At 39.8% G+C, this 17497-nt stretch overlaps 1 protein-coding gene across 1 annotated transcript in view; it reads right to left on the bottom strand.

The window, feature by feature from the left end:
• The window catches only part of ENPEP (glutamyl aminopeptidase), a 33197-nt gene extending 16197 nt beyond the window's left edge, over window positions 1–17000 (bottom strand). The window contains exons 1-6 of the mRNA XM_054633821.2: window positions 16348–17000; window positions 11363–11504; window positions 8433–8564; window positions 4258–4378; window positions 1979–2133; window positions 1239–1352 (exon numbers count right to left, since the gene is read on the bottom strand). Coding sequence (XP_054489796.2) covers window positions 1239–1352; window positions 1979–2133; window positions 4258–4378; window positions 8433–8564; window positions 11363–11504; window positions 16348–17000 — 1317 coding nt within the window. The remainder of the gene's footprint in view (window positions 1–1238; window positions 1353–1978; window positions 2134–4257; window positions 4379–8432; window positions 8565–11362; window positions 11505–16347) is intronic.
• Between the last annotated feature and the right edge of the window lie 497 nt (window positions 17001–17497).

Consider the following 17497-nt stretch of genomic DNA (forward strand, 5'->3'; position numbering starts at 1 on the left):
AAAGCATCTTGGTCTCCTCTTGGAAAAGAGGAGCTGGGCAGGAAGGGAGGGAGGGAAGAAGGAGGCAGGGTTTCTCACCCCAAGGCTTAAATGTTTTTTTAAATTATTTGTATTTTTTAAAAAAGATTAAGTAGCCATCAGTTAAAATCCCCTTATTTCCTAATCAACATTGACCAAAACAGACTAATATTCAATTTAGATTTTCTCTTCTAATACTCACTAGGATAGCATTGAAATGTCTTAGATCTTAGATTAACACAATATCTAGATAAAAATAAGGCTTTTATATTTTAAACTCAGTAATTAGATTTTTTCTTACATAGGACCACAGATCTTCTACTTTAAAGTGTAAAAATAGGCACTGCCTGCTTCTAAAGTCACTAGGCTCAGGAGATAGTAGATTTTAATAGGTTCAACCTACGCAAAACCTACTCTGCTCCCTTCCACTGGCATATGTTGTGTATGACTTAGCACCCAGAACCTCATTACACCTGGACAGCTGGGGAAAATATGTGTGCTCTGTGCCATCACATCTGTTTGGGAGGGGAGGAAGGAAGGAGTAAGAAAACTCCCTTTATTCACAGAATATAATGCCTATTTAAGGTCAACTTCTTTGCAACCCCCTTAAAGCATCTGGAGCTGGCACAGTTAGCACTTTGGCTATCCACTGTCACTGCCTATTTTTGTACTGTACAGAACAGAGATTGTCTGAGTTGGAGCATTTGAAAGGACACTTACAATGCTGGCAGGAGCTGAATGGAAGTCCACTATTTTCCTTGATAATAGCTCAAGCTGTGGAGACAGGCCCAGGTTCCCAGCCCTTACCAGATCAGATAGCAATCCTAAGTACCATGAAGACAGTACAGCCCAACTAAATAAATACAGGAAGATCTCCATCTTTCAGAGTTAGACCTTTAAGCAACACTGCAAAACTGTTAAGGCTCTGTCCAGAACCCACCTAGGTGTTATTTGCCACAATAACTGAACACTTGACTCACTGGTTAAAAAAGAATGACTCTTCCCTGCAGACTGAAGCTTCACAAAGTTTACTTTGACTAGCTGCAGACCAGAACATAGGTAGGTGAAAAACTTAGACCAACTTTTTCTTTATGTTGCACCACACTATGTTAGTTTTCTATAAATATACTTTAGGTCCTCATCATCCTCATCTAAATTTTACTCCCTTCCAAAATGTTCCTCCCAGCCCCGCCAACCCTCTACAAGGCAGAAATAATTACCATTTTCCAATCTGGTTCTGTTGCATTTACTCCCAGGAACTCAAAATAACTGGCAAATCCTTCATTTAGCCACAAGTCATCCCACCAGTCCATGGTTACAATATTTCCAAACCACTACAATTATAAACATAAAGATGTAGGTTTAGATAAATAGTACGTGTACATTTCAGTATCTCCCATCTGCATACAGAACACTGATTTGCTTACTTTTCTTCCTGCTGCCAGATGAAAATTATCATAATTCTCGGGTTTGAATAGGAATGAAGGCCTTGCCTTGTGTTAAAACATCACTTTTATTATAAAATTACATATTACTCAGGAGATTGCTAATGATTCATGTGCCACTGAAAATATTTTTAGTTTCTTCCTCTTGATTTGATGATTTCTGCTTTTAAGGATATGTTTTCAGACAGCCGCCACAGTGTATAACTGTTCTTGTTTGCCTGCCCAAAAGAGACATCTGCACACATAAATTAGTTTCTAAGACATTTTAGACAGATTTTCATAAACTGGCTGACAGTCTGGGCCCAAGCATCTAACTTCCTGAGAAAAATTCCAAGGCAGTAGTCATAGTATTTTAAAGCTCTGACAGGGATCTCTTCTAACATGATATTTTGCAATCAGATTTTGAGCACATGTAGAAGATCCTGAGATGAAGTTAATGGCAGTATTTTCAAGATTAAAATGTTGTGACTATATATTTGAAACACTGTAAAAGTGACTCATGTCCGAAAATATACCTGATGAACGAGCTCATGGGCTATCACAGCAGCTACTCTCTGTTTGTTGGATGTGGCTGACTCTGCAGGATCATACAGCAGGTTTGTTTCTCGGTATGTGATCAGCCCCCAGTTCTCCATAGCACCTGTCCCAAAATCTGGAATAGCTATTTTATCTGCATTAAAAGAAAGAGAAAACAATTACCACTGTATCCTTTAAATCAATTCGTTTTTCCTCTCTCTGTGTATTTACAGCCTGTTTTGCTTACCAGTTGTGATTCTGGCTTACTACTGTGGACTGCAGGCTATGATCTGTGCTCAAGAAAAGAACTGGCCTAAAGCAAATGCCCTGGATCTACTGAGATTAACAGAGGTAAGATCAGTTGCACTTGCTGAGGATCTGTCCTGGAAGGTGATGCTATGCCATCTCCTGGGAATGTGCATATCATACATTACTAAATTTTGGCTCCAGAAATTAATACTATTGTCTGGGGATGTGCTGTAGGCAATAAACCTCCTGAAACTATTTGTAGAATAATGAAGCATGACATTGTTTGTCACACTGTTGTATTAAAAATATTTATTGACACGTTAACTGAACTAAATCCCCCATGCAGTGAACAACATCTGCTTCTACGCCTGGCAATTTGTGGGGGTCACTCATTTATGGTCAGTAATCAATACAGGTTTAAATGAGAATTGCAGACTCAACTGAACTGGCATTTTTTTCTGCAAATAATGACCACAGGCTTTCTATGTGGGTTAGTGAAAAAGTAAAGATGGATTTAACACTGAATAGAATGAAAACCACTCACCCCACTCCAACAGAAGAAAGGAATTACTTATTTTAAATTAAACAACTTGATTACAGAATCAAGCTGATAGTTTGGCAAGGGCTTCAATGACAGAAGGGAGAAAGGTAATGACAGAAGCCATAAATCAATGTGAAATACAATATTTAAATAAATCATTATGCAGAAACATATCTGATTCATCAGGTTTGAACTGAATAACTTATAATAATAAAGGAACAACATGGCAAGTCAAGGTTAGGAATCCAACAAATAGACATTCTGGGAAAAACAGTGTAGAATCTACAAAAGTATCATTCCTGTGACACTGCTAACCGGAAGATACCAGTCCATCCTGTCACACAGACAGGCCTTTATCCAGATGCTGCCATGGCAATGTCATCAGGCTTTCATGACAGTGAAAGTTTGAATATAAAGCACAGGTGAGATATAGTACCTATTATTACTGGGGACCAGTGTATGAAAGAACAACATATTGTACTAGTTTCCCTAATTCAGTTGTCATTGAAATACAAACATATTTACAGTAAACTCACATGCTGTTTTGAAAGGAGGAGGTAAAAGTCTTTTGTTAAAGTAACATGGGTTAGCCTAATAGGTACAGGTACAAATAGCCAACAAAAGGTTTGCACAACATTATTAATTGTCTTCAAAGTTTTGGGGATTTTTCCCCCCCTGTATTGTCTTGACTTGTTTGCAGCTAGTAATTTTCCATCCTTTTAATTTAATGAACTAACTGAATTACCTCTTTGAAGGTCTTAGTAAGGAGAATTTCCAAAACTCTGATTGCATTCCCAGCTTGATTATTGTGCATGTTAAACTGTGTGAATCAGATGCAGAGTCCAAATATCTCAAGCTAAAGGATGCCCACTACCTTCTCTTTGCTTGTTTTGTAACCATGGGCAAAATTTGAGAGCGTGCCTGCTCTTATTTAGTCTCAGATCTTTATTTAGCCCAGCAGTAGAAACTACAAATTAGATGCTGGACTACATTCATCTTTTTAAGACGTGGATACACACCCACTTTGTACTAAGGTTAATAAATAATATGACATACTCTCTGGCAGTTTACATCTTCACTTATCTCACTGCTGACTTTTGTCCAGAAGTTCATATGGAAGTGGTACATATTTTTCTGAAACTTCTGGCTCTGTTTTAACTCATGATGGTCCTTTGCTGATGACACCAATGCTTGCCTTGATTTTCCACAAGATGCTTTAAAATAAACATGCCAGCACCAGTTCTTCAGTTCAGTAAACTGAACTGTGAGAACTGGCAATAAAACAGTGACTGAGACCAACTCATCCATCATGACATTTAGAAACATCTTGAACTACATTGGTACAGTTTTAAAAGATCCTGACAAAATATCAGCAGTTAGCAACCAAATGCTTTCATGCTGTTTTCCACGAAAGCACAGAGATCTGTAGAAGCAACATAATCATGACACTGAACTAACAAAATAAAAAATATAAATGTTCATAGTTACCCAATTTTGGAAGAGAGTAGCTCAAATTAAAGTACTGTTCAAAGAAGTCGAATACAGTTTTTGTTACATTTGCTGCATATTCTGCCGTGTGTATTTGCTGTGGCTGGGCATAAACTCTCAGCTGTAAAATACAGAGAGACAATTAGAAAAGTTTTCAGTTAAGAGGAATCAGGTGTCTGACACTGAAAAGGTATTTAGCATACATACCAATAACACTGCAAGTGTTCTCTGAGACTGATTTGAATGCTGAATTCGGTTCTCTAACACATGTATTCAACAAAGTTTTTCAAGCGTTGTACATAAGAGATACCAAGCCAATACGTGCACACTTTCCACTGTTTGTCTGAATTTTAAAATTGGCAAGACCCATATCCAGAAGCTCGCAGTGGCCAAGCCTCAAGCAGGGCCTGGTTACATACCAGCCCCTACTTCCCCACGGCCTGGTGTTCCCAAGGAGGAAACCTGGGCAAGCACAGTCAGAGGGGATCCACTTGTTCTGAGCAGTTCACTGATCTTGACTGATCTCATCAGATCAATATTCAGGAGCACATCTCTATTGAAATGTGTGAGAAACCCATAGCACCTTATTTTATTCAACTTCTTTGTACCTTTCCTATGTATACTATCATCATAGTTTCCTCTTCTTGCATGTTTGAAGACCTCAAACCCACGACAACCATGCGTTTACTAGATCTGTGACCCTTCCCAGACATGCTGTCCCATGCAGGTTGAGTGGCTGTTTGAGAAGGACCTTGGGCCACACAGCCACAGCTTTGATGCCTTCTGGGCTGCTGCACCCCGGGAAATCATAAGCAAAAATCAATTCTCTCTTTTATGACCAGGCGAGTCTGGGAAAACTGGCATATTTGGTAGCTCTGGCACGTTTGGTGTGATGAGTCACCATTTCTGTGCTCCTACTGTATATATGAATGCAAAAAATGATGTGTTGAATGTTGACCTTTCTATCCCTGAAACCTGGTGCCTGGTACCACTTTGGCTATGGCTGTCAAGCAGTAGGAAACAAGCTCTGGAGAACTAGAATCTTATGGCACCCATGCCCATTATGTGGAGGCCTGTAACTTGAAAAAACTTTTGAGAAGTTATCTTCACATTGTGAAGGCAAAATTTGAGCTCAGAATTCAAGGAGCCTTTTGGGGATCTTTCCCTCAGTCTCTCTGTCCCGAAGCCTGTTGGAGCTGTATGTAGTCTGTTCTCTTCCCCACCCCTGAAGATCTCCAGTGTGGATGAGAGATTTCTATATGCAGTGAAGTTTCTGGTTTTAGGAAAACCGATCTATCTCATTTTGCCACCTCCATGACTCTTATGAATGGGACACATTCATCTGCTGCACTGGTGTGGCTTGTTTACTCCTTCAGTGCTGTCTTACAGCCAGGAGTTTAGGGCCCAAGCTAAGAAAAGGACCTGGTCTATTCCAGGAACTCTTCTGGAGCCTGAAAACACATTGATTTCAATACTATAAATTACACTTCCTCCAATGAGAGGGGAGGATGGGAAAGTGTTCAGAAATAAAGCTGGGAAAAAAAACCCAAAAATCCCAAACAAAACCAAAACAAAACCAAAAAAAGCTTATGAAATTCAAACAGGAATACATTCCAGCCAGGGGATTTCCCCCTGGGTCAGTTTGCAATTACAATCTGCAATTTCCACTTCTGTAAGCTCTTTACCCAATTTAGCAGTCTTCAGTCCCCTAGCTGATCCATATTAATGGTTTCCAAAACCTTCAGCCTGCACTAGAACTGACTTGGTGTTTCATTTGTATAATCTCCTCTGTGATTTTTCCAAACCAGACATTTAGTACCTGACAGGTAATCAGTTCAGGAGCATTGATTCCAGCTGTGGGCACATTTCCCACCACTCATTTCATTAATGTCTTCATTAGGGCTTTCAGAGTGAACGGCAGAGTTTTTAAATAATTTACTGTGTCATGTGAGCTGTATGCTCTTGCTGTTGTTTATGAAAGTAATTTATGGATCAAGTGGATACTTTCTGTTGAATGAGAGATTTATTGTTAGAAATTTACACAGCAAACTATGGAATGTTCTTTTCAGGGGTTGGTGAATCTAAATACCTTTGTTCAACTGGTCTTCAAAGTTCTTGGACAGGAAGCCTCGGAAAGGCTATAGGAATAACTTTCTATATATATGATTAAAAACCCTAAAGATAGTCTGGTTTCCCTGGGGAGAAGATAATTTTTAGTGATTGATCTTCCACATGTATTTTATATTTGTAAAACTATGTCCATGTTAAGAGAAAGGAAAGTTATTATTTTAACCTCACTTAAACCCCAAGTTTTCTAGTGCAGGCAAGTCCTCAGACATTGTTTAGTGAACAGCATTAATAAAATATGTAGTAACATAGGCCTGAAATATAAGATTTTTCTTCAGGCAACCCCTGTACTGAATCAAATACCCCTGCATCTACACACATGCACTTTAATTACCCTGTTTCAGTGAACACTCCCTTCTATTTAGAAAAGCTGCAACCAGTCAGGAACATGTGGGCTGTACTGTTTTGCTTGGGGAAAAAAAAATATTGACCTCAGGGCCATACTCTGGAGCATGGCATGGACAAGTAGTAAATGTTTAACTTCTGCATGTAGAAAACAGTGTTACACACTTCTTCAGTACATTTTTTCCCTACTGCACTATATTCTGCAGAAAAATCTAGAAAAATTTTGATTTTTAAAGGAACTGAACTATAGAGTATATCTAGTGAGACCATGTAGTCAAGGTCCTGTCCCTGATAATGAGTGGACCAGCTATGCTGAAGAGCAGTTGGTTAACAAAATTGTGTGACTGGATGGCCTAAAAATGTACTCCTGTGAATTACTTGGCCAAACAGCAGAGAACTAAGAATATTTTATCTGTATCTCAAACCAGGCTCCATTTGCTTGTCTAAGTGTAATTTAGCTCTAGTTATTTGTCAAGTAAGAATATAAGCATACAACATGACGCTAGCAAGGGCACAGAGGGAGGCCTCAGCACAGTTCTGTGACAGGAAGTCTTTGCTAAGAGCTGAATCAGAACTTTGGAGATTTCTACGAGATAGATTTTAAAATCAGTGAACAGCTTTCAGTAGGGAATGATTTGATGATCTTTTTTGGTTAAAGAAACTAAGGAAGAGCTAACTTGCTAAGGAAACAGTAGAATGACTGGGGTTTTATTCTAGATTCCCTGTCCATTTGTGACATTGTCTCCAGAAATCAAAGAAACCACTGCCAGCTCATGTCAACGACAAGACCCTGTGTTACGTAGCAGGAAAGGAAGGGGAAGAAGCAGGGGCATACAGCTCTAGGGATCATTCTCTGTATCAGATGAGAAAAAGATCTAAACCAATAAACAATCAACAGCAGGTTGAGTATCCCAAATTGGGTTTAGGCTAAATGAGGAGTTTCTGCTGAGGGGCAAGTTGTATTTCGGATTTCAGTTTGTGATTCAATGCAATGTCTTGTTATCTCTTTATGCCTGATCAGCTACACCTCCAGGAGATTTGAATCTAAGCAAGAAATGGATTGGCCTGCCTACTGCATCTAAATGAAGGAGCTATTTTAATTTAATAGGTTCAGATTCAAACCTATTTGCTTCATTAGGGGATCAACCAAATATCCAAATGTTTAGGCAGACACTATCACTTCTATACTTATTTTTACAGAACTTACATTGAGCAGTTGCCTGTTGACACTGTGGTAAAATAAAGCAAGCCAGTACATAATGGCACATAGCACTGTAGTCCTATGTCTCAACAGCTGTAATAATATCAAATGCAATTTTAACTCACAGAAAACTATAAAGTATTTGTATTCATGGCCTGGGACTCTCTTGTACCCCCTAACTTGTACATTACTTCAGGCCCTGGGCTTCAAGTCAGGGATGAGTTTGGAAAGAGTGTTCCTTCCTCACCTGTGTGCTCATATGGGAGGTACTAACTGGGATCTAACAAAGATGGGAGACAGGGAAAGACTGCAAAACACTGTATGTAGTCCAGGTCAGAGGGACCACTGTGAACACATAATCTGATAAAATAGGCTGCAGAAAATAAGCTACAGGAAAAGGAAAAATATGTCCTTGTTTGAATAAAAAGAGATTTTTAAAGAAAAAATGCAAATCAAGGCACATCTGTCACCTGAACCACTTTCAGGCTGCAGAAGGACTTACAGGTTTTCCACTTGCGGATGTTCTCTCTACCCAGGTAAACTGGTGCACTGCAAAGCATACCAAGTAAGTGCTCATGGGAACTGACTTCTCAAAAGTTGTTTGATTCCAGCCATCACCAAGCTGTACAGTTCGCTGCAGAAATGCAAAAATAATCAAATTGATTTTTGAAATTGCAAATACATGCATTAGAGTACACTTGTATGAAGACTGCAACTGCATAGGAGCAACAAATCACCTCTCCAGGTCCACCTCTTCTGGCATTTCATTGCTGCAGGCATGAGAACAGACAAGGTATTTTTCTTCTGCAATACATGAAATGGTACTTTGCTTTTTTGGCACCATAGAGGTTTTCATCAGGGATTTGAAATCATTCACATGAACCGAAATTTTGCCAACAGGAGTTTTCTGGTGTATGCTGTGTTTTGTTCTTGCAATTGTTGCATAAAATAATATCACTTTGGTCAGAGAAGGGAAGAGACTGAATTCTCCTCTCTTTTAATACATGCATCATGTATTTAAGTCAGGATGCAGGGATGCTACCTGGGATATAGACCAGTCTAATCAATCTATCCTGAAGTAATTCAAATACAAATGAGTGGTGGGTTAGGTTATTAGACGGGTTGCCTACATATACATAAAATTTAATGCTGATCATAGTTTTTATTTACCAAATCAATTTTAAAATTTCCTGATTTTCTTAGATGGTATTTCCTCTAAGTTTGCTGACAATACTAAATAGGAAGGGGTAGATACTGATGTCTTCTTTCCCATGACCAGTGACAGAACTCAAGGAAATGGCATGAAGTTGAGTCGGGGGAGGTTTAGGTTTGATTTTAGGAAAAGGTTTTTCACCCAGAGGGTGAAAACTGGAACAGGGTCACCAGAAAAGTTGTCACAACATCAAACCTGACAAAGTTTCAGAAGCATTTGGACACTGCTCTTAGGGACATGGTGCGACTCTTGGGGTGTCCTGCACAAGGCCAGGAGTTGGACTTGATGATTTTGATGGATCCCTTTCAACTCAGCTTATTCTATGATTCTATTCTAAACATATATTTCTTCTATTCCTTTTCTGCTATAGTCTAAAAATTTTTGTGCTTCTGACTTGATGACTATATAATAGAACAAAAGCCAAAAACATAAAAGATGTTAGCCTTCTAGAGATACAGCGGTTCATGAGATTTGTTTGTTATAAACACAATATAAATAAAGCACAGGCAGTTAATATCACAGGTAATATGACTCCATGAACAAAACCACATATTCACAGACATATTCATAGCCTCTTTTCGAAAAGGTATTCACAATCTAATTTTCCATTATTTTACCCATTTCGACTCTGTTTTGATATCTTCTGTGATTTCAACAAAGTGGAAAAAAATTTGAAGAAATTCTAGTGAAAAATGCAAATGAAATGTACAAGATTCTGATTTTTCTGATCTGATTTTGGCATGCTGATTATAAAGCTTCACACCCCCAAAATTACAGGACACGTAACATACAACCTGCCTTGTCTTTACAAACTCTTACATTTCCATCTGTGGAAAAGATCTTTCCCAAGGTTCTTCCACTACTAAGACCAGAGCTATGGACCTTGACCAGATGAAAATTGCCCTGCTATAATCCCTTAGTCAAACCTCAATATGAATTCAGCATAATCTACATTTTCTTATCAGTATTTATTTTTTTAGCAAATCAATTAAGAAGCAGTAGTTAGCCCTTTGCACACTTATTATTATAGATCCATAATAGAGGCAAGGTCCACATGTCAAGGTGTAAAGTAAATCTCAAAACACAGTAAATCTTGATAACATATGGTGTTATCCCCTTACTCCCTTGCTCATATTCTCACTTATATGAGGTCTATGAGGAAAGGTACAGCAATCTCCTTTCATGTGTTGTTGATCAAAGTGCCTAGTGGTCTTCTAGGTATCACAGAAATATTTTTAATAACAATGGGTCAGAGCTTTAAATGTGCAAAGGGTATGGATGCATCTGTATCAGCCTGGTAATAGATATCTCAGCTGCATTGCTAGGAGAATAAGTTTGGGGCACTCTAAATAAAAGCAGACCTTTGTTTTCTGGGTGGGGGATTGATTGGAAAAATGCAAATGCCAACAGCCTGGAGGCTGGAAACTCTTTTCTTTCTTTTTTTTTTTTTTAACTTGGCACTTTATCTCCCACTTCAGAACTTATTAGTAGAAATTTTACAATAGACTACACATTCAGCTGACTATTCAGTAGAAACCCTCTCATCTGAAAGACATTCAGACTTCTTCCAGAAGGCCCAGAGGTAGATAATTGATGCCATTGAATTTCATGCAAAATTTGGAATTTGACAGTAGGTCTAGAAATGGATTTTTTAGGAAATTATAGACATGGTAGAATGACAAATATCCACACCCATGAGCTGACAGATGCAGTTTCAGATGCTCCATTATGAAAAAGAATAATCCTAGTCTTTCTGGCTAGCAGGATTCTTTGCCATTATATTGTGATCAGCAGACCCTTGTTCTGGACCATTATGCAGTTTTAGTGATTATTTCAGACTTTCCATCTGGGAAGCAGCTGTCTTGCAGAGTACTCATTCTCCAAGCCTACCCAGCTTGACTGAAGAACCTGCCAATATCTATTTATAGTCAGCAGGGGATGCTCACCTAGAATATCTGAACAGAGGGTCAGCTGGATAACAACAGAAGAGGTGTTCCATTTTTGCTTTGGATTTGACTCTGTGCTGCCATGTTGTGTGCTGATGGACACTTTGAGTCCTAACCAGCCAACCAGTTCTGTTCATGGAATGTCTATTAAGCATGAGTTTTCCAGTGCCTGAGTGGTAGAGTCTGTGAACATGCCAGAACCTGGCGACCCTCATTACCTTTCTGTGGCTCTACAGAACTGTTGCACTTAGGCAGCAGTTGGGAAATACTTACCTGTACTGGCATGTTTGAAAGCGCTTGGTACACATCTGGATGGATGATGGATATGGTGTAAGTTGCCTTTTTGTTTGGCTCGTCAAAGCAGGGAAATGATTTCCGCGCATCTGTTGGCTCATGATCAGTAGCTGCAATGCTCCTGAAACAAACAACACATTGGCAAGGCTTCATTATATGGCTTTGAAATCTTGTCTGCAATTTCTAGGCATTTTTTTAAAGTATTTCACAAATTAAATCCAGCTACAAATATTTGTGCATATTTATCCATCCATAAAAGCAGGTGACATAAGAAATGCAGGAGCAGACATCAACATCTGTCTGTCATCAACATCTTCAAGGTTTCAGAGCAAAGGCTAATGCAAATTGCTTATCATCAAATATTTTTAGGAGCCAGGCAATAAGAGAGGCATGACCTCTCATGCATAGTGAAAACTTTGCTATCCCTCCTGCTGAGCTTTACCATTGATTTATCACCTAAAATAAAGAACTGATGATATCACCTAAAAGGAATAAGTCACTCCAAGACTTGTTTACCCACTACAGCATATCTTGGGATTAGGGTCTTGAACATCTCCTGAAGCGACACCTTGGAACTGTGCAAATGCCAATAAATCTCATCCTGTTTGTGTGTTTCTTTTTCTGCATTTACCACATACAGTTTCCTCCTGCTGCTCTTATGCTCCCCTGACTCCATTAGTGAAACTGCTGGAGAAAGCATGGAAAGTTCAGGTGAACATCCTAGTACATAACTGATGCTATGCAAGCTGTTTTGGGGGGGTCAGAAAGTCACCTCAGTTATGCACAACCAGCTGGAGGAGCTAGACAATAGGGGTCATGTAAAAACATAAGGTGAAGGTTGTGAGCGTTCATATTGTGCTTGCTTCTCCCAGTGACATCAGGCTCCCCCATTAATGACCCACACCAGTGGCAGAGCATATTCTCCAGTGATTGATGGTGAAAGGGATCACAGATGCTCCTTCAATTAATCTGGAATGTTGAGCATTTTCTGACAGCACTTCTACAGATGCTCCAACTATATTAAGGTAGTTTTTCTTTCCAAAAAGTAATTAAAAGTGTACATCATAAATTACAGATTGCAGCAATCCTACAAGCTCACTTGACAACCAATTTTTCAAGGTTTCTGTTGCCCTTGGCATTTCCCTGTGACGGTTAAATACTAAACTGGTCATTAGGAACTTGTAGCAGCAAGGGTCATTTACAAACTTGACAGAGGTAATATGTCTGGGCTCTCTCCATTCATGTTCCTTGGAATAGTAGCTCAAAGGTTCACGGGCAGAAAGCATAATGACCATTCACTTTAACATCATTTCAGACTCAACAGAGTTTATTTTGCTTGGTGCATTCTTTGCTGTCATTCTCTACTTTTCATAGGATTTGAGAGCTATTTCACAATTAAGTTAACTCCAAGCCTCCAGGGCAATGCTTCACAGCTATTGGTTAAAAACTTGGCTATATATTTTGACACATTTATGTCTTGTTCCTACAGACTGATAACACTGTGATACAACTGTTGATTTATAAGGTGATAATCCATCTATCCTCATATGTTTGCAGAGGCAGACAGACATTAGGAGTGAAAAACTTCGGCACTACCCTTCCTATAGGCTAGATGAGGAGAACTCCAGACTATGGCATGCACAGAAGTGGCAATAGAAACATGAAATGTTGTAATTCACTTTCAAACAACATAATGTAGTTTTTAGATAAGATTTTCTTCACTGCTTGGTGGCTTCTGCTCTTGATGTCCAGACCTTTAAATATGAACTAGAGTCGACAGTTGTAAACATCATAATAATAAGAAGTGAAGATCTGGCTGAGACTGCATCCAGCTGTTCTCAAAATAAAACAGTGATGCATTTAGAACCATGATGAGTTTTCCTTCCCCCTCCCCCTGAAGTACAAGTCGTTAGTGTCAAACAACTTCCTTCCTCCCTGAACTAATTAAAGCATTTTTCTCCTAGTCTTCCTTAAAATTCCAACTCATTGCTGCTTCTGAGAAAACTTTCTGCTTCAGGAAGAAAATCAGAAGTGTTACTTTTGTAAACAGAAGAAAATTCTTCCCTTGTCTATTCAATAAAATCCTAAATACATCCCTGTTAGACATCGGCGAGCCTCTTGTTCTCTGACAGACAACCGAGGGAATTCCTAAAAACAGAAAGCCATACCTTGTCTCTAATAGTAGTGCAAAATCAAAGCCAGCTGCTGTGACATGTTTATATTATTTTTAATACTAAGGAAAAAATATAAGGGGGCTTTAGCACATTTTTTGAGAGAAGCTAATGACCTGAATAACCCAGTACACCAGCCAAGGACTCTTCTTTTGCTCCTCTCCATAAGATCTGAAAACAATACAAGTGTAACGTAGTTATGCTCAGTGCATCATGCAAAGTAGGGAGGAGTGCTATTCCTTTTGCATCAATGGGGAAATGAAATGAGCAGACAGAGGAACAGTTTTACCAAAGGACTTAAGTGCTTACAGCTAGATTTGGGAACCCACAGAAGCATCTAGGCAAGTCTATGTCCAAAATCTACATTTCCAAAGTTTCTGCTTTCCTGTTCCCTACCTGCAGGTGCACATCAATTTAAATAGTCATGATTCCAAGGTATCTCACAATCTGCTTCAGGGCATGTCCAAAAGCACCTTTTTCCTGATGGGGATTGTATGATCTGTCTGAACAGGATCCCCAAATGAGGTGTTCTTCTCCTAAGCCTCTCAAGGAATTTAAGCAACATAGATTATTGAATCTGTTTGGATATTTGAATCTAAGCAACAGCAGAGCCTGGACACATGCCCAGTTTGTAAACCAAAGGCCTTAAAACAATGCTTTGACAAACTTTTGCCTTCAGAGATAAACATCTGGGGAGCAGCTCAGCCCTAGAAGCTGACTTTCAGTGTTATTCAGTCTCTCTAAAGGTGCTGCTGCTTCTAACACTGCACAGAAGGGACAATAGAGTTGGTTAATTGTATATTGGATCTCCTTCTCACCTCAGCCCCTTTCTCTTTAACATCCACTATTAACAGACTTTTTTGATCATTGCTGTTACCTGATCTGATTTGTATTTTACTTGCAACATGACAACAACAGAACTACTTGGGTTGAAATTTTCCAAGAGCGGTGTGTACCTCACACAAAGGCAAAATAAAAATGCTCATTCCAGTCAGCATTGTTTTTAAGTAGAAAGTTGGGAGAAAATGCATTTTTAATAAGTAATAAAACCCTTCCCTCACTGTCCTTCCTTACCCCATCCTATCCCCTACCCTCTGCTGCACAGCAACAACCTGGCTGTTGGTTGCCTTACTTTCAAAGCTGTACTTACCACTATCATGTACATCACTTCTGCAATCTGCCCAAAGTCAATCACATGAAAAATATTTCAGAATTTACTATTCACTTGTTCTTACTAAAGCCCTTCTCAAACCTAACACACTCACACCCGCAAGCTCCTTTCTGCATTGAGTTTTCAGACTGCTGGCTAGGATCATCCTTGCAATTGTAGTTTCCAGCATTCAATTCAAGAAGTAGGAACAGTCAAAGTGAGCTCACATTTTATACTTTCTTTAGTTTTAGAGTTCTCCTTTCTTCCTGGTATCAGATGCTTGGACCTTGTCTACCTGTACTGTCTGGATTAGAGGGACAGGCACTCACCTCTCCTGCTCTGCAACTCAGAAGACCTGTGTTCTGGTCCTGCTGTTCTGGGGTTGTGACAGACCTGGGGCTATACATTTAATATCTAGATATACTTCACCAGTGAAAAGTAACACACAACTTAGAAGGATTCTAGGACTTTGCACTTTAAAACTGCTGTAGAGATGTCAGATGCTCAAAGTATGAAACCAAAGTTGCTCAAAGTATGAAACCAAAGCACCTTTTAAGTCAGAGCAATGCTGAGGTCATATATGGAGGAAAACGAGAATAAAAGAGCTATCTGGTGTTCGAGCTGTTCCCTGCATGACTTCTCCACAGGAAAAATCAATGCTTGCTTTATCCTCTACCTCTTGGATCTGCTGCTGCTGGTGCCTGTCATTGCTGCTACTCCTGTCAGTGGCTGATTGGAGCTGATGAGACTCTCACTCACGACACCATTGTCCCAGGAGGGCAAAGAAATGCCATGAACACATCAGTGTTTGTCTCCATGTTCCTGCTACAGGGCCTCGTAAAATTCTAGCCAAGTTTATCTAACAGCTGTAAAGGCTGGAATAAATCACTTCAGAAATGTAAATATCAGAAGATGGGTGACTGTCCCCTCCATACATTAACTGTGAAGAGCAGCCTTTGAGCAGAGGGCAATGGCTTTTCAAGCTTCCACCTTGAAGCAGTACAAACCTGGTAAGTTGAATGAGTTAGCTGAACTGGTAGAGACTTTGTAATCTTTCAATAACTGTTGATATATTAATAAGGAAGAGATGGAGCACGAAAAAAAACAGTAAAAGATGACCCTAATTGTTTGGTCTTTCCTACATATAATTTAAACCAGCTGCAAGAGAGACAGGAAAGTTCAGGTTTGGATATTCCTCAGGTTTACAGCATCAAGGAGATATGCTATCAGGAAAACTATCAGAAGAACACTTTACACCAAAACTGTTACCTTGGGGATAACAGGAGAGAGTGGTGATAGTTGTATGCTATTTATTGTACTAGAGAGATAAAAACAGGCCTTGATCCCTCCAGCTCCTTGAGGGAGCCATTCAGTTCAAAGGTAAGCTTGGACCAGTAGAGTTTGAAAAGGTTTTTCAGAATATTAATTATAACAAACCCCTCATCTCTCCAGCCCACATTCACTAGTCAGAAGCCAAAGGGCTTTGAGTACAGCATCCTGCTTAGGGGAATGAGAAAACTAAAGAACAGCCCAGAAATGTCAGTAAGTTGGTGAGAGACAAGACTGAAAAGCTGAAACAGGAATACAGCAGGCCTGAGCAAGTAAAAATAGAGAAGAAAGCTTAATAAATAAAACTGCTTTACTTGATCTGTCCATTCTCAGTATAGGTGGTCCTATAAAACCCAACCAGCGAACCATTCAGCCAGCCTTGAAACTTCAGGGTGAGCACATAGGGATCACTTTCATCAGTGACAGGGAGCTCTGCTGCTGCCTTCATCACAATGTATTCTTGTGGCTTGTACTCAAAGCAGTCAATCACAGCAATCTGCTGTCCTGAGGATTTCCGGAGTGTGGGCATTTCTGTAACCTTGGTGTCTCGCAGGTGAAGCCACAAGGAGCTGGTTGGTTTTTCCAAAGCAATAGATATATTGACTGTCCCACTGTAAGTGTCTTGCTCCATTTCAGGCTTGATTTCCAGATCATAGTGGACAGGCTTGACATAAGTGGGCAGCCTAAACTCTCTCCAGTCTCCAGTGTCATCATTCTTGGAAGGACAGGGACCCAAATCCACTGGGGGAGGAGGCTGTTCCGTTGTTGTCGTTGTCGTTGTTGTTGTCGTTGTCGTCTGATCTGTTGTTGGTTGCTCTGTTACCTCTGAAGCTTTAGGTCTGCTCAATCCCACACCAAGCCCCACAGCAAGTCCTACAACAACCACGACTCCACAGATGATAGCCACATGCTTTGTCTTCATGCAGTACCTCTTGGACTTCTCATCCTCAAAATCCATGCCCTCCATCTCTGCTCCTAGATCTGTTCTCAGAGCAAAACATTAACTACAAAAAAGCTTATTAGTCACTTCAGCACTTGCATTCAGTAAACTCAGCAGTCTTGGTTTGTATTTTAATTGTGTAGCTATAGCTGTTCTCTGCCTGTCTCCCTCACCTCGCTGTCCACAAGACACTCAATTAATTAAAGACAACATGCATTTGGAGGAAACGTGAATGATCAAAGTGCAGCTGGGCTGCGAGACGGAGGGAACTGACACAGAAGAACATTGTTTCTGCCGTGCTCCCCTTATAAGCAGCACAACCCCACCCCCCAGCCCCTCCTGTTCTGGCCTGAGTTAAATATAAAACAGTGCTATGTTAATCAGCAGTCAGGAGATGATCAGATGCCAAAGCTCTGTCAGCAGCTTTCAGAAAGAGTTTGCAGATGGAGGCAAACCCTCAACCTTCACCACTACCTCTTCCTTTTTTTTCCTCTGCTGTGCCTTGTTTAGGTTTTTGAGGTTTG

Source organism: Agelaius phoeniceus, chromosome 4 (genome assembly GCF_051311805.1).
Source record: "Agelaius phoeniceus isolate bAgePho1 chromosome 4, bAgePho1.hap1, whole genome shotgun sequence".
NCBI lineage: Eukaryota > Metazoa > Chordata > Aves > Passeriformes > Icteridae > Agelaius > Agelaius phoeniceus.